This window comes from Zonotrichia leucophrys, chromosome 2 (assembly GCF_028769735.1).
Source record: "Zonotrichia leucophrys gambelii isolate GWCS_2022_RI chromosome 2, RI_Zleu_2.0, whole genome shotgun sequence".
NCBI classification, from domain to species: domain Eukaryota; kingdom Metazoa; phylum Chordata; class Aves; order Passeriformes; family Passerellidae; genus Zonotrichia; species Zonotrichia leucophrys.
The window spans coordinates 19,053,332-19,071,680 of NC_088171.1; the positions used below are offsets into that span (position 1 = coordinate 19,053,332).

The window sequence follows — 18,349 nt, forward strand, 5'->3', positions numbered from 1 at the left end:
GGGTTTGAGTGTAATTTAAACTGTCAAATGACATTTATCAAATGATGGTTTTGCCCTGTAACAGGCAAATGTCTTCCACAAAATTGATTAGCTGCTGACCTCATCCACCCTTTTCAGACCCTTCAAGGTAGATTTCAAAGAGTTGTAAAATAATCACTTCACTTTCAGTTTATACTTCAGCACAAGGCGTTTACTGTCCTGGTAGCAATAGCACGGTGTGTTTCACATCTGGGAAGGAGAGGATGTAAATGCTGCCTGTAGCTCTGCCTGTCACCACTCTGCCTGCTGCTTTAACCTAAACCTCTGCTCCTTACAAAATAGGAATGGCTTTGGAAAGGGCTCTTTACAGGACAATAGAATGAATAAGTTAAAGAAACTTTCTCTTGTAGGTGCCTGCTCTAGTGAGCAGGGAAGTGCTCTGTTTGGTAAGACCTGCAGGGTGTTCAGTATCAAGAAGGTGCTGGAAGAGACCCTAAATGTGGAATTTTATACTCCAAAGAGTTTCCTCTGTTGTCTTCTTGTTCTAGAGCCCTGTTTTGTATGAACAACCCACCAGAAGCCCATAGGCTTGCTTTCATAAGCATTAACCTACCAGTAAATGAGTTAACTGTGCTGTTGAGGAAGTCTGTGGCCTGTTCAAAATGGTGACTTTGTGTCTGAACCAAAAAAAGGTTTGATATTTTTTTTCTCTTCAGTTTTCTGTGCAAGTTTCTTTGCCAAAGTAGAAGCTGTAATGCAGAAAGTAAAACCCTGAACATAAAAATCTCGGTACTGCTGGTGGTGTTAAAAGTTCAGTTCTATTTTTACATCCCAATAATTTCTTTCTTCTGAAGTCTCTATCACTCCCACTTCTTCCAAAATCAGTGTTTAAGAATACACAAATTTGTGAAAAATGAGCTTGACTTTCTCCTAGAGTAACAAACCAGCTGAAGCTTGTTTGTCTCAACAGATCAGACTGCTGTGAATTAGCTTTCAGTACAGAAGGAGAGCTGGGAGATAAACAGCTGAAAAGAAGTAACACTTCCTCAACTTCTGCCACATCCAGCATCAGGAGCAGCAGGGATTTTCCTGTGTGTGAAACTGCCAAGAGCTGTAACTGCAATTGAGATGTTTTATCAGGCTGTTCAGTGTGAAAACACCTCATCCCTCCATAGTTTCAGTGAGTCTGGTGGGCTGATATGTTAAAATAAAAGGAAACAGTATATATGCTGTATACTAAAGCTGCAACATTAAATAAAAAACCCAGAATCCATAGGGTATGAAGGCTTTAATTAGGAAGAGAGTTTCAAAAGAAGCCAGGCATTGCTAAGTAGTCTAAGTGTTATTTGTGGTCTTCTTGGGATTAAATGTTGGATGTTGTACATGGGGTTTTTTTGTTTGTTTTTTTTTTTAATGGGGTTTCTTTGGTTGGTTGGTTTGCTTGATTTGGGTTTTTAAATGAGTAATACCAGCTGTAATGTGTTACACAGGTTTCTTGCTGTAACATTGTAGCAATGGGCAACAGCTTGTATCTGTTGGAAAACAGGATTGTTGTTCTGACTCTTGTAGCTAAACATGCAATATATGCTGTAAATTGCCTTTATTATATGCAGTTTAAATATCTCATTGTCTGCTTTGCATACAAGCAATTTATTGCTGCTTATGTTCTGACAGAATGAAAACTAATGCTTAATTATGCATTGCCCTAGTAATGTGGTGTTTAGGGTGAATGTATCTGAATTAAATAAGGGCCATTAATAATGCCTAACAATTGATGATATAGTCATTGCTTGATTTCAAATCATATAAATTAGAGAAGCTTGTTTGAAATGTCACCAATATAAGATGGCTTTGTGGGAACACCTCTCTGTGTGCTAATTTCAAAATCATTACCAGCTGAGTCTTACTATTTATTCAATGTCCAGTAGGCTTTTATTATTCCCTTATTTGCAGTTTAATTACAACCTCTGTTATACTGACAGTGTGAATTCAATGCTAAACCTGCAGGAGCAAAATGAGTTTCAATCAGTCGTTTCTTGCCTGAAAACTTCTTTTTGCTTTGGCCCTCTCTCACCTCCCATGGCCAAGCCACCACTCTGAGCCACAATTTTTTGCATGCGTGTTTAAAGGGGCAATGCCAGTCTAAGACTTGTAACATTCTTCTGTCCTAAAGCTTGTAAGTTGTCTGGAGATGTTTCCAAGTGTCACAACTACCTGTGTTTATACTAATATCACAAAAGATACTGAATGAATTACTTCATGGAGGTTTCTGGGTCACTTGTTAATATCATGTGTGCGTGAGTTTACAAATGTTATTAATACACATGAGGTATTTATACATAATATGCATGGTTACTGTGCAACTAAAATTTTAGTCATTCATATTTAAAGTAATACATTCTCTAAGGCTGTTTTATTGGGTTTGAATTCCTCAAAGATGCAGCAAGCATTGTCCCTTTCAAAAAGAGACAAACTGGATCAAAATTTTGCATTGGCAACAATAATACAAGGCAATTAAAGCATGTAGGTTGCAGGACTAAAAGAATTTTCCTAATACGATGCACATGTATTTATTATCGAGATGCTGTACATGTAGATTCTCAGAAGTAATTCCAGTTAAATGAATATTTGATCCCAAACCCTCAGTCCTCTGTCCAGTGAGCTCTTTTTGTTTCATTTATGCTTTGCAATTATCTCTTGTTTACCTCAATTTCTTGGGCAATTCTTTCTTGGTTATGATTTTATTACATTCAAAAGCACTCCTTAGAGGAAAATGAGTATTTCTTATGTAATTATTACAGCTATTGTAACAGTTTCTGTTGTAATTTGGAATGCTGAACTTTCATCCTCATGCACACATCTCATTTGCTATTGCTAAGGGAGCTCGCTGTATTTAATGGGTAACATGAAGAGATGGACATGATACTTGTCAAAGGTATCACATGCATCTTAACACATTTTCTGTTGTGCTGAACTTTGAAACACAGAAAAAGAAGCAAAATATTCATCTGAGATAAGTTAGAAGACTCAAAATGTTTTCTTTGCATTTCATATTTTGTGTCTTTCAGATGTGGTTGTTTCTTCACACAGTGATGGCAAAGTAGAGAATTGATCCCTCTGACCTTTCCCTTTTCTTTTAGATTTTCAAGAGCTGTTTGGGGAGGGTGTTTTGGATATTGTTTCTTCTCCCTCCCCCCACAATGTGGTTCCAGTTTCCACCAAGATCTAATGACACGGGTGTTCCATTCTCTCTTGTGCACATTTTCCAGTCTGGCCTCATCAAATCTGTCCAGAAATGTCCTATTGCAGAGAGAACTAGACCTTATACTTCAAAAGGTTTAAATTAATTAATGGTCTGTGCTGCTGGGATATGCCATTACTCAGCTGGTGTGCTACACCAAAGGTCACTTCTACTGTGTGTTCATCACCTGCTTTTTTATTTTCCTACTCTGCTAGAGAGGAATTCTCCAAAATATTAAAGAAATTACTTTTACCAACCTCAGATTTGGATGAATCTTTTAAAAAGCAAGCAACCAAGAACACCAACCAAAAAAAAACCAAAAAAACCAAAAAACCAAACAAAAAAAACAAATCAAAAAACACAAAACAAAAAGCACCCTGAAAAATGCATCCCTCCTGAAAAGAACAAAACCATCAAACCTGACTGGGGAATGGGAAGAGTGTGCAGTTACATCTTGTAGGGAACTTCTTAGGAGAAGTATTTTGGAATTTTTTTTCTTAAAATCAAAGAATCCTGAGAGTATGCACATACAAAGGCTTTTTCATTCCACTGTGTAGGTGATGCTTGCAAGGCCTACAGGCACAAGTAAAACTGTGCCATTACATAGCACAAACTTAAATATCCACAGCATGAAAGCTAATCTGTAGATGTATGCAGAGAAACTTCATATCAGCAAATTAAGAAAGCAAGTACACATAAAAATTTGATCAATGCAGTTTTGATAACCTAAAATGTAATTTTGCAAGCAAACTTTGTTGTAGATAGTTGAGGATTTCTTACAGTATTCAGCAGAAGGTGTTCTTGGGATCATTTTTGTCTGTAATGTATCTGTGTGTACATTTCTGCTACTCTTCGTTCAAGTGTGAAATTTGTTGTGTGATCTGGCAGTCTGGAAGAGATGGTAATTCTGTAAAACAAATTCAGAATTTCATATCTCTATGTAATATATCTACGTGTTCCTAGTTTTATTTGTACAGCAGCTGGACTGGTTCTGCAGACTCCTGAGCTGCCTTGTGGCTTCAGGGTGAGATTGATGTACAGCAGTATCAGCATCAGTAAAGAGCCTGTATGTTGGGTGTAGTGATTTTTCAATCAGCATTTTGTTATTTTATGTTGTATTTAATGAGGTGTCATCATGATTTATTAGGCTTGTACAGCTGTGTTTTCTAAAATTTATTGGAGTTTCTTCTTTCTCTCCCTTTGGAGTGGGAAAAGAGCATTCTCCCTACAACACCAAGGAGTGGAGCACTTTGAGCTCATCCCCAACATCTCTCTCTTTCCTTTCCCTGCTCTGCTGAGAGCTGCCATCCTTCTATCAAAACTTTTCAGGTCTTTCCAAAGAAGCTTTCTTTGCACTTTTCATGTGGGCTTGCAAGATCAGAATGACAAAAATGAGACATAGCAGGGAACATTACTGGGGCTTTAAAAGTATTGAAAGGTAAGGAGACCACCTGACTTTCCTGCCAGAAGGAAGGTTTCTTTCTTCTGCTTAAGAGCTAGAGGACTCTTCACTCTTCTCCTGTTTTCCTGAACTTCAGCTCTTCTAAAGGTCATGCTTACAGGGAGTGCACTTTTTTTTTCTCCAGTATTTTTAATCTATAGCTGCTTCAGTGAAGGTCTCTCCAAAAGCCTCTCTTAAGCAGGGTAGCATTTACAGGCTATTAACATCTTCCTAGCTGGAAAACACTGGTGGATGAGCAGAGGAGCACACCTGTGTTGCTACCTCCAGCCCCCGTGTACATTTCCATTCTTATAGAGTGGGACTTTCCTCTAAACCCTGTGGAAAGCTGCTGAGAAAAATGTGCTCTATATGAGCAAAAAGATTTGACTGGGTAAATTGAGATGCATGACCAGAGTGTAGGGTACCATAAAAACATGGATAAAACATATGTCATGGGTACTTGGTGACTGTTGTTGTAATGGGTATGTCATTCCTGCTTTGGAAGGACCATTGCAAGCTTAACAATTCTGTCTTGTATTTATCGTGTTCTAGTTAAACTTAAGTCAAGTAAGGGTAGATTAATACATGCAATACCAAAAACATACCTACAAACTAGGTCATGGTAAAGTTGTCTACATTTTATAATGGAGATGTGGTCAGAAGTAAATTAGAAATGTAAATGGAAAATTCCTAATCTGGAGAATACTGACAATGTTAATTTCAAAGCTAAAGAGAGTAGGTGGTCCACATCAATGTAAGAAAATAAGGAAAACCTTAGGAGTTAACGTGCACCTTTATTTCTAAGCAAAAATTTATCTAATTAAATGGTTTGTCCAATGTGAACAATCAAAAAAAGCCTGAATACTGTGACTTATAAAACTCATCTGAGTTTTGCACTACTGTAAGAAACAAACTTCTGCCTAAGGAACTGAAAATACATACATTCACGTGCATGCAAAATTTCACTTTGCTTTCTACAAACCGTTCAAGATGCAGGCATATAAAATTTTTTCATAAGCTGCAGGGGTAAATAGTCATTGGAAATAAAAAGTTGAATTATCTTTGGAAGGCATAACTTGACTGGCAAAATAAGAACAATGTGTTGGTATAGAAAAGGATTTTGGTGGCATTGTCATTGACCTTCCATAAAAAGTACACTCCAGCTGTGCTTTAAAGCACTTTTTTATTTCTGAAACAAGTCTAAATATGGAATGCTGTTTCTTCTCTTCCAAAGTGTCACTCTTGAGACTGTGTTTGATCTGGAAAGAATAACACTGCTTTTACATTCTTCCATTACCTGCATTCACTCCTGGGATACATACACAGGAAATAGACTTTCAGGATTAAGACATATATGTAGCATTCTTTGCAAAGACAGCAGCAACTAAATATATTCTGTTTTCTCTAGATCAATGAACTGAGCCATGTTCAAATCCCTGTTATGTTGATGCCAGATGATTTCAAAGCATACTCAAAGATAAAGGTGGACAATCACCTTTTCAACAAGTAAGTACAAGTAACAGTTTTGTGCGGAAGTGGATAGTGGTAGTGATATTTTTATGAAGTACTATGAACTCTGTTATTTTTCAGTGCATGGAACTGAAGTTTTGATGATTAAGTTAATCCTGAGATAAACATAACCGTCTGTGCTGTTCTAAAAAGCAACAGCAAAGGCTGCTGGGTAGAATTTTTTCCTCCATATGGTTTATTATTGCCTTATGAGTATATTAGATACTGAAGGTGATATTTTCTTGGTGTGATTATTTATGGCTGTATAAGAATTTGTGTATTTAAAAAATATAACTTCATGTGCTCTTTATTAAGTGCTCTGTTTGAATAAGAATGAAAATCTAAAGCCTATATCAAATGTGAATAATGTTCAGCTTTTTATTTTCCATAATATAAAATCATACCCATCATATAGATGTTTCAAAAGCATTATGGTAATTTCATGTAGTAACTATTGTCTCTTAAAAATAAAATGCCTAGTGAACAGTATGTACAGACATACAAAACTGTTAATATTGATGTGTGTATAACCTGAATTTTATTCAAGAATATAGGTAGAAAAGAAAAATTCTGCTACTTTGGGTCTTCAGCTCAGTGACAAAGGTGAAAATAACTTTTCTATTGTATAAGTCTAAAATGAACACTAGGATATTAAAACTAGTTCTCTATTGAATGAGTGAAATTTTCTTGAAGTTTTGGCACTGTTAGTATTTTTTGATGTCACAGATGGTATAGTAGTTCTTGTACAATCCAATCTAAGATTTCACCTTTGAAGTAAGTTTAGGGCAGTGGGAAAGCATTCTTTTCTTCTTTTGAGTCCATGTTTCAGAATTGTCAAAATACAGTCTGTGTTCATTTCATCATTGTTGTAGTTCCTTAGCTACGACATAATGATGTTATAGTAAGCTAATAAACATTCATTAAACATTGTGAAGAAAAGCAAGATAACCCAATCTCAATGAAAAAAATAAAGCATTAGAAGAGAAATTGTAAGAGGATTGTTATCCTGAGCTTTCTATGAACAGCTTTGAGACAAAATTCTCAAGTTGCTTATTATATATGCATGAATGGAGTAATGAAGTTGAATTGGTTTTCTCTTCTTTCAGAGAAAACATGCCAAGTCATTTCAAATTTAAAGAATATTGTCCAATGGTTTTCCGGAATCTAAGAGAGAGATTTGGAATTGATGATCAAGACTTTCAGGTAAGTTCACTTTGAAAAAGCCTAGACTGGTGAAATGCACATTTCTGTTTAACCATTCAGCCTGCCCCAGCTTTCCTCTGATTCCTGCCCTTGTGCCATCTTTAGTCCTCTGTGTTCCTCATTAGAGGGCCTCCATATAAGCCACATTTATTGAAGCTGCAGGGTAAGACTTCTTGAAATAAGGAGGAAAAATAATGTCTGGACGCTTCTGGCAAGAGATTCTATATTCAGCCCAGTGGCTTAGATAGCAGTTTTTTGCGTGTTCTGTCTGTATGAGATGTGGTTTCTGAAATGACCACAGCCTTCTTTCTTTTTTTTTTTCCCTCATGCTTTTTTTGGTTACAGGACAGTGACCTATGGCCTGCCAGCTTCATCCTACTTCATCATGTCTCATTTTCCTGATGTTAAGAGGATCTGGAAACAAATTGCTTGTGTAAAGTAGATACAGCAAACCAAGAAATTGCTCTAGATTTGGCAGGGTTGTTCCATGCAGTCAGAGTTTCTTTCTGCCTTTGCAAGAGAAAGTCCCTGAACTCTGCTTCAGCCTGATTTGCCAGTTCTCACTGATAATTCCCTTTTCCATTAACAGTTCCTAATGCACAGCATTTCAGTCACAGGATAATTCCTTCTGCAGTCACACTGCAAGAGGTCCTGAACTAAAGAATGCTTGCTGTGTAACTGCTTCCTCTCATACTTATTTGCTTTTTTAAACTATTTTGATGTGAGCTGCAGTTATATTTATAATGTCACTAAGATATATTAAGACAATTTTTAAGAAATGGTTTTAAGTAGCTAAACAAACGGTACAAAATGCATTTGTACAATAACACTCCCATTCTTGCCCATGGAGTAAACTGAATGTTGCAGCCAAAATCTATATCTGAGTCCTTCAACAATTCTTTTTACCAATTTGCCCCTTTTTAGGATCAAATGTATACATTTCAAGAGAAATGTGTAGGTGGGTTAAAATGTGCAGGGGTGTAGACAGAGATTAGGTTATGAGTCTCAGTTTACAGGCACTGTAGCCTTGCTAGGACATTTTGCCAGTCAGTGGAGAAGAGGATTGTTGGTTTATTTTGGAGCTGTCATGATCATGTTCCATGATTTTTCATTATCCTGTTTATGAAGAACTGTTTAGAATGAAATGCACCGCGGCTGAGGCCAGCAGTTTAAATAGATGTTTCAAATGGCATTCCTGGTTCAGTTCTGCTCTTGGACCAAGCAGGATCCTACTGCTTGAGAAGTTAATTGATCCCTTTATATGAAGATTTAATTTTTCTTGACAAAGAAGGAAGACATGTGATTGCTCTTAAAATTATGATGTCAATTCATGCTTGCTGTCTTTCGAGCATTTTGACATTACTAGACAGTGGAAGGTAGAGTTCAGCAAATGGTAGAACACTTGAGATGCTACAGTGAGTTAAAACTGGCAAACTTGGCATAATCAAAAATGCTGCATTCCACAGCACTGTGAAATGCACTGCTGTTCTGCAGCAGAAATTCCTGTTGTAACTATGTTATACTACTGTTTGGATTTATTAATTATAACAATGATAAAGCAGCATTAAGTAACTGTCACTGGATAAATTGTCCATATTTTCAGATTAAATGTAAAAATACTTCTTTGTAGCTATGTGTTATGGTAATGTAACCAATCAACAACACAAAATAAGAACATGTAACTACATCCTGGTTTTTGATACAACAAAATTATGTATTAGGAAAAAAACCTCATGGTTTTTAGTATTTAAAGCATATTTAGTGAAAAACAGAAGATAGTTAATTTTAACCTAAGGGAAGATAATTCACTATTGCTTTTTTCCTCTGCCCAAGCAATTTATCACTCTGAATTCTTTTTCTAATCTGATTTAAAAGAAAATAAATTAAATGCTTAAAATATTAATGTATTTTGAACTCATTTTCAAAATTAATATTTTTACAGAACTAAACATAAAGAAAATTTGTCTCCTCACGTGTAAGATAGGGATTATCCCTATTAAAAGTGGAAGTTGCTTTCAATTTAATGTTACAGTCTCTGTGATCTAAAAAGGGAATCTGATATATATACTTTTTTCAGATAACCTTTATCTTCAAGGAAGTTATTCCAATTATTGTTGGTTAAAATGATTTCTTAGAATCAAACCTGGAACTGAAAAATAGTTTGCAGTGTAAAAGTAAGGGAAAGCTTATGGAAGAAATATTGAGTTACTTTCTTTGATAGTTTTTCTTATATAGTGATTCTCAGGAAGGGAGTCCTAGTCAACTGTGAACAATGTCATTCCCATTATTGAGCCAGAAAGGATTGGTTTAGATAAATAAACCAATTACCTTGTTCATTAGTCAGACATCAGTCACAGTCTCAAAGAACATTCATTTTAAATGCCTTTGTTTTCAGAATGTTCTGCTGATATCCTTGATGAGTTGTTCCAGAGGGCAAATAGTCTTTCCTTATGAGTAAGCACTAATAAAACAAAACCTACCTCATGAAAAAAATTGGTAGCATATGTTCTAAGTAGTGGGCTATACTAATTTTAATTCTTTACATTGTGTTTCTCATTTTGTAGTAATTTTTGGACTGTTTAACACATAGACTTAGTTCACATGTGAAATAATTAATATATGGAACTTGTCTTACAGAGATCTCCTTATGTCTCTGAAGAGAGATTTAAATCTCACAAAGTACATGGCTTTTTCCTACAAGTAGTCTGGACTTAGGAGTCAGAGGAATTCCTTAAATTGTGTATGGTTCATGCCTTACAGGAAGCCATTTCTAGTAATGGCAATTACAGTTCCTGGAATGAACTCCCTTCCTTGACATGACACAAACCAACTCCCTTTTTTGAGATGTTTTTGGTAATCTGTCGTGCATCTGTCTGTATTTCTTAGCTAGTTGGGCATCTCCAAGAGATATTTAGCACTGAACTGGGACTGAAGTTTTGTGATTTACATGTGAAGTTTACATGTGCAGCTGCTAATACAGTGTGGGCTTTTTTGTGCTTAATGCTTTATAATGAACAGCAGTGTAGAAAATATAGTATGAAGTTAGTGAAACATTGAGTTTCATTCAAAAATTTCCTATACAAACTTGTTATGATAAATGAGGTCCTTAATGTAGTTTAAGAAACTTTGTTGTATTAAAAAATTCTAAAACAGTTACTGCATTAAATTAAAAACTGGTTTGGCTGTTTTTTTCTTAAAAGGGGGAACACAACTGCTGATCAGTCAGTATGAATCAAAATTGCATTTGAATGATGAAAAACTTCAAAACCATTTTAGCCACTTAGAAAGACTAAATTATCAAAGGGAAAGAGACTATTGTTTTGTTTTGTACTACTGGATGTTACAAGCACATATGGATCTCTGATTGAAGATTACTTTTTAAAGTGTCAATTCCAAATTATTAAGTAATGACAGATTTTGCCTTGATAGGGTAAATGATGTATTTTTGTTAGTGTTTTCTTGTTTAATTGAAAAAGAATCCTTCTACTATTCATGGGAGAATACTTGAGAGCATTAACTGTTTCTAGTAGAACAGAAAAAACGTGATTAGAAAACAGATATTGTAAAGTCCCTCACTAAGCACTAAATTTTAATTTCTGCATTCCCCCTCAGCTTTAGACACTGTAAAGGCTATTCTACAGAAAGATTTCTACCCCCTCTACCAACTCCCCCACCCTGTTCTCCCCCATCCCAATTAGTGGGATAGCTGTTTTTCTTTGGGATTGCTTCTCAAGTCATTTGGCATACTTTGTTACCTTAGAAAATCCAAGAGTAGAGTTCTGTTAGAAGAATTAAAGGGTTATTTTGTGTGAACTTCAGAATTATGAGAGATTAACAGGCAGGCAGCTCACCTAACAACCCCCAACAATCTGTAGAAAAATAGGATCTACTACTGTTACAAATGCTTCTGCTGCTGTTGTTCTGGGAAGAGCAACTTCTTTTATTGTGCTCCAACACATCTGTTCTTGCTTAAAGTTCTTACTGAATCCTAAATCTGGGTTCTGCCAGGCAGAAGAGGAAGACTGGGTTCTTGCCCAGTAAAGTGCAATTGCTCATACCAGAGGGCAGCCTTGTCCCAGGGTACCTGATGAGCCTTCTGCTGGGGATGCGGGAGGGTACAGCTCACTGCCCTGCACGTTCTGCTACTCAGGGTAGTAGGAGACAGGCTCAGAGCTGACTTTTCCTGTCTGCAGGAGCAGCTTGTAGGGATTCTCTGTACAGGACAGAGAATTCAGAAAGAACTTTTAGCAGATGGTTCTGTAAGTTCTTTTTCATTTACCTATGCTTGATATTTCTCTGAACATTTTTCCATATAACAGCTTGAAATCCAAAATAATTAATGAGAATTCCTGCTTTTAAGCAATTTCTCTAATAACAAACCATATGAACTTGTGTCCAGCTTTTTCTGATAAGGCTGTTAAGGATACTTTTCAATATCTCCCAGAGCTTTCTATGCAGAAAGATTTGTAGTCTAGGCTCATAGCAAGGCATCAGGAAAACGATGCAAGTTCCAGGCTTGTTTTTTAGATGTCAGCCTTCAATATAATTTTATTTTGAGGTATCTAAACTTCAGATCCTCAATCTCTAAATATTTTTGTTCATTTTACATGACTTATCCAATCCTAAGACATCATCTTAAGAACTTTAAGTACTTTGCAGTCCAAGGTGAGATGTTTCTTCAGACAAACAAATACTAATCAATGCTCTCAGCTGGTGCTTCTGCACTTAAATCCATGCTTCTATTTTTTGGCCCTTGGTTTGGGAAAGAACAAGCCACCTCCAGCATCAAACTACACACAGCAAGGTCAGCAGTAGCTATGTTAGAAGTCAGAGCTTATTGCTAAGACAATCTCTTCAATTAATTCCATAAAGTGCTTTAAAAATCATCAAAGTAAGAACTGTCCTGTAAAGAAAATACCAGTGCTAGTCATTTTATTTTAGCATGGTAAGTCTGTCAGTGCCTAAAAAGTTCCTGGGCTTGTTTGTCAGATGAGATTCCTATAGCAGAATATACAGTTTGTGGATCCCAAATGGACATTGACACCAAGACATTGGTATCACCATTCAGAACTGCTGACTTCTTGTTTGCTGTGAGTATAGGTAGCGGTGGTAGTAAAGTGTTGAACCAGCTGTAGTAACAAAACCTCTGCTGTTTGTAGTCTTTCTAGCATATAAAAAATGAAGTTTTCAATCTAAATCTAATGTTCTAAGATTTAGTGCCTTAAGTGTCATCCCAAATAATAATTTAGTGATGGTGGGAGTTAACCTTAGTACCTATGGCAACAGAAATTCTAATTTGTGGTTTCTCTCAATTTTCCCTAGAAAACATTTAATTTGCCTTGCTTTTGGCTGTTCCTTGCTAAACTGAGTATCATTCACGACTGGGCATTCAAACTGGAAAATATAATTTAGCATGTGCTGGCAACATCAAAAGAACAAACTGATAGGTACTCCTGAGTTCTTAGAGATATTGAAAGGAAGGCATTAAGCCAAGCTTTGCAGGGCTAAAGGGAAAAGGCTTCCAGAAAAAGAGCCACAACTCTTTCCAAAGCAAGAGTATGCCTTAAGCTGACAGCTCCAAATCCAGATCTATGGTCTCAATAGGATAGCTTGATTTAGGAAAGGCTCTCATGTTTTATTCATTAACTCTTATTCAAGGAAGTCAAGGAACCCATCACCTTTCTCCTGAAAGGATAGCTCAGTGCAAAAAATAAGTTGTTCATGTTTCTCTGTCAAAGTTTTTCACCTCTTTCTCCATAGTAATCACTCCCTCAATACAATTTTTTTATTAATGTTCATAAGTGTTTGGAGTGTGTGCATCCACATCCAGATCATAGAAGGAGCTCTGTATTTTTGATGGGTGCAGCACATCACCAGTGGTGCCCTGTTTTCATCCTTTGGGGGTCCCATGACACTCACCATAGGCCTTTTGAGAGCCATGCTTATGAGCTGACAAGAAATCATTGTGCAAAATTGTCCATATATCTGGCAAAGGCAGGGGAGGTTACACCCCTGAATGTGCTTGTAGCATGTTACTGGTAGGTCAGGTATGCTTCTCTCCACGTCAGATTCCTTATAGACCTTCCAGTGTCAGAGATGAGTGCTGCCTGGTCATGCTTTTGCATCAGGATTTCCAGGTAAGCACCTGCTTAATGACAAGAGCAGTGTCACCGTACAAAATAGACCCAAAAGTCATCCCTACCTGTCCCTGCATGACCACCCAGATATCTTTTGGTTTGGTGCTTCTGTTTTTTAAAAAAGCCCAGTGCTTTGCCTTTCTTCCCTCTACAAGTCACTGACAAAACATTGTCCTGAAAATCAGGACAATAAAACTTGTTTCAAATTACAGCACATCACTTTGGAGCATCTATGTCAGTTGTATGACACTGTCTCTCTGATGTCCTTCTTAATCAGTAATCCTGGTGTAATTTCCATATCCATGATTCCTGAAGTCTTGTAAAAAAATTTTACAAAAGGCTGGGGGAAGCTCCAGGTTTGTGTTGTTGGGGAGCTGTGCCTGGGCCAGAGAGCAGCGCTGTGACTTGTGCTGCAGGAGAGCAGCCAGACAGTGTGTGCATCATCCTGCAACAGCCATGAGCCACTGTCAGGCTTTTCCACTGACCTATGATTTCAGTCATCTCAGAGCATCATCTGTGCACTTGTTTTTGCCTTTTTGTTCATGCAAAGCTTGCCCAGAGGCACTCTTAAATAGTCTGGGATGTGATCTGATTTGTCTTTAGGGTACGTTGAGCTTGTAAAGCTCATTTTAGTTTTCCACAGCTTTTGGATGAGATCACAGCACCAGTAACTGTTGTTTGCCTTTGTCCAGACGTCTTGAAACAGGGAAGATTTAAATCAATGAGAAGCTGTTAAGCCAGTCAGTTTGAAAGATTACTGTTCTTCTAAAGCTCTCTATGCTTTGCCACCAGAATTTTCCTATTGCCCTTTTTCTTAGGAAAAGGTCTGGCTCAATGGCAATTTTTATTAGGATCCCTTTTAAAATTAGTTACACAGTTTTTGTATTACATCCAACACTCAGTTCATGTGTTCAAAGTTTCTAAAATACGATCTTGTCTGCTAAAGTAGCAGTTAGAAAACAATGACATTTACATTAGGCGTGCGAGAGATTAGAATGAGCTAATTAAATTGACCTTTAAATCTCTCCACCCTCTTGGAGACTGGGGCTAATCCTTGGCCTCCCACTGTGGAGATAAAAATTCATGCTGTGAACATTTTAAGCAAAGTGGGCAGAGAAGAAGAGCCTCACCAGCAGTTTGTCTTTGAAGAGGGGAGCAATGCTTTGCCAGTTATAAATATAGCTTGCAGTTATGATGTGAGATGGGGGACAAGTTCTTCCTGTACTTCAGTGGCTTTGCTCCGTGTGTTTTCTTCACAAAAATAGTTTCAATTAGATAAACTAGCTCCAAACAAGCTTAACTTGTTACTATTAGAAATAATCAAAGCCCTTCTGGAAATTAGCTTAATTTTGTTAATATCTGATATTGTGTCAGATCATTATTCTTATTGAATTACAATAGGTTGCTATTTTTATTGACCAATGTGTAAGGTAAAAATAAATTTCCAAAGGATAAAGCATTAGAAGAGTTTTAGAGGAGTTGGTGTCTAAGGACTCTTGAGGATTCTTCTTACAAACTATTTGCCATGATATTTTGTGTCTTGGACTTTTAAAATGCTAATTATTGCAGAGCTTTATAATAAAAACCAAAAAAATATATAAATAATGGATAATTAAATAACAGTTAAAATTTAATTGTCAACAAGCAATTGACATTTCATGTAGTGAAATCTTGCAGAGGATGCAAAATCCGTTCAAATTTTCAAAATCCGTTAAAGCAGAATAAAGTGAAAGATTTTGTACAAAACCCACTTTGATCACCTGGCATTCTGAACCTGTCCAAATGAGATCCTGTTAATATGGTGAGAGGAATGCTTATATGATTAAAAAAGGAGTGCAGAACTACAGAGATGAGGGCTTTGTCCAGGGAGGTGGTAGCTCTGAGAAGGAACAATAGGTCAAAGAGGATGAGAATTTAGTACTAGGAGGACCTTCAGATTAGAGGTAACTGCACCCTAGGGTGGATAAATTAGAAGGCATTAAAAGAAGATCCAGAAGTGTTCTAACGTCTTTTTGATATCTGTTTGTTTTATACCTGAAGCTAATACTATATATAGTTTTGATGCTAGTAGTCTTGAAAAAAGGAAGTTGAAATTTGGATGTAGAAAAAATACCAGAAAAGTGTCAAAGGAATTTAAGAACATAGAAAATGCCATCTGGTTGGGAGTGACAGCCTGACCTACTGCACTTGCAAAAATTAGAGTTAAGAAGTAAGTAGTGTGTGAGTATTTTTAGGTACTTCAGGAATAAATATGAATGACCAGAGAAGAAAATTAAAATTCAGAATTAAACTCACCTTTCCAGCAGTGCAAATGGCTAAATACTAGAAAAACTGTTGTAGATCTCGGTCTTTTGAAGATAGAAAAAATCAGGACTGCCTTTCTGGAATTTACCTAATCCAAAAGCAGAGATTGGATTAGGAAGTGCTGGGTGAAATGAAATAGCTTCTGATGGAACCAGTTCTGTTGGATTCTAATTTATGAAATTTTCTTGATATCTCCAGAAGAAGCTCCTGTGAATGTCAAAGAATTGTAGATCAGCTCCTAAAAACACCTATGGAAAAAACCTTTTACCTTACCTGTTAGATATTTGTTGTAGGGAATAAAACTCTGTGCAGATTGCTGAGGGTTTAGGAAAAAAGAGAGAGTGAGTCTATAGTGAAATTAAACAACCTTTTAGGTAATTTGCTGAACAATATCCTGGTTTTGGGTGAAATGATGACATATAATTTGGGTGTACTCATTAACTTTTTTTTCTCAAGAACTCTCTGGGAAGCTAAGTGCTAGTAAATTATGTAGCTTTCAGTAATTTATATTTAAAGCTTTTTCTTTTCTTTTTTTTTACTTTTATCATTTTATCAGAAATTAGTTATGTGTATGGGACAAATTATTTGTGATTTGTAGCTTCTCGGCACTGAAGATGTTATGAATATTTCTAGTTGCCTGCTAGTCGATGCAGTATGGATGATTTTTTTTTTATATATATATATTCATTTATGTAAGGGCACTTAAGCTTCCAGACAGTGACTTGTCAGAGGGAAACTATTTGAGAAAGAGAGGAATGTATGGAGAAATTTATCTAGTAGAGGTATCTGTGAGTTTGGCACGTTAAATGTGTCTTCAGTTGTATAAGTAATTACACAAGTAATTTAGGTCTTTAAATGACCTCATGAAAGTATTCACACTTTAAAAGTACAAAACCTTTTCTTTCTCCTGAGACCAAAAACCAGCAGGCACAAGATTAAAACTTCACAAATGAGAAGTGGATGGGGAATTGGCACACTCTGAGCAGGAGACTTGCAGGGAGTTGCTAAGTGAAGCTGTTAAGTAGAACAGGGTATGCATGGCTGACAGATGTTTTAATTGTGCCAGAGATCCAAGGCACACCGTGGAAGAGTTGGAGAAGGCTGGGAAAATCTGAAGGGTACAGGGCAGTCTGACCCTTACTGCATTGAATTTTGAGCTTGCTAATGCTGTTGTATAAGCAGCTGATTTTTATTAATTTAATGGGGCTAATACCTCCAACGTTGTGCAGCTAGAGACATGCTCTGCTGGCTCCTGGCACAGCAGGGAGGAGCTGTGTCCTAGCAAAGTGATGGTGCAAGGGTGTTACAGCATCAAACCTGTGTCTCTTGGAGGGTAAGAGTGGGGTATTTTTTGTGTCTCTTCATTTTTTGAAGGATATCCTCCCTGTTCTGGCTTTGTGGCTCATAGATCTGTCTGTGCTACGTGAGGAGTGGCTCATTTCCCATCTGTTCATATTCCACTTAGACTTCCCCTAATTAAGAAGCAGAGCCAGAGGGAATTCAATCTGGTATTTGCCATGATCTGTCTCTCTGTGTCTCTCCTTTCCCCCTTCCTCAACCCCGTTTATATTTTCCTTTTGGAAAAGGGAGATGCTTATGTTTCATTATTTATGTCCTCCCTAGTCCACTAGAGATGCCTTACTTAAGAAGGAGATATTTCTGCCAGGGACCCCAGTGGGTCTCTTTTAGCTGAATTTCCTCCAGGATTCAAGCAGAGGAAGGGGCCTACAGCTTGCTCTCTTGAGACAGGTTCAATCAACTTTGCTTCCAAGGAATTTGTGCACAGATGTCTACAGTGCAACTTATCTTTCTTACTTTTCGTACAAGTCATCACTGAAATTTATCTGTGTGTTCTGGCAAAAGCTGTCTGGATCCCAGCAGCTACCATTTGTATCTCAAAACTGCATTCAACAGTAAGAGAAGAGTCTATACAATGTGACCAATAGCTGTCTGAACAACAAGGCAGTACAACTCAAATAAATGTGTGTTTTTAGTCTGTCTAATGAGCACGACTGTGTAACTTTCTTATTATTGTCTGCCTTAAGATCTTAAAAACTTGCACAAGATAACCCCAGAGTTAACTTATCTGGATATATATAAAGTCTAACTTAAAAGTGAAATTTGTTACCACATGTGGTGTTTCTAATATTTCTTACTAGTTATAGGTTTTCTAATGTCTGTGCTTCAAAGTTTTCTAATGTCTGGCTTAAGTGTAGGACCTTCTTGGCCATTTAGTGTCTTAAATATTAAAAAAAAAAACATTTTCTAATGAAGAATCTCTTCAATTCCAAAACATGTACTGTTAACTTAGTTGCTATTAGTGTTGTTAATGTTTGTAGTGTTAATGTTAGTATTTATCTCAGTGAGATGCCTGAACAGTCTGAGTCCAACAGGTAAGTTAGCTTCACCTAGATCAAACGGGAAAAATCACAGTGGATTTTAAAAGCCATAGAGTTTCCTCTTTGAGGACCCTAAAATCTCCTAATTTGATCCTTTCAGTGAAGCTGTTTCTTGATCTTACTTGTTAATGATGCT

General features: G+C 36.8%; 1 protein-coding gene across 3 annotated transcripts in view; it reads left to right on the forward strand.

Annotated features, from left to right (window-relative positions):
* The window catches only part of PIP4K2A (phosphatidylinositol-5-phosphate 4-kinase type 2 alpha), a 108,425-nt gene that overhangs the window by 51,884 nt on the left and 38,192 nt on the right, over positions 1-18,349 (forward strand). For 2 of the 3 annotated variants that reach the window (XM_064704126.1, XM_064704127.1), the window contains exons 2-3: positions 6,070-6,167; positions 7,277-7,373. In XM_064704126.1, the coding sequence (XP_064560196.1) occupies positions 6,070-6,167; positions 7,277-7,373 (195 nt within the window). Of the gene's footprint in view, positions 1-949; positions 1,160-6,069; positions 6,168-7,276; positions 7,374-18,349 lie in introns of all 3 variants that reach the window. The other variant, XM_064704128.1, reaches the window with a different exon arrangement.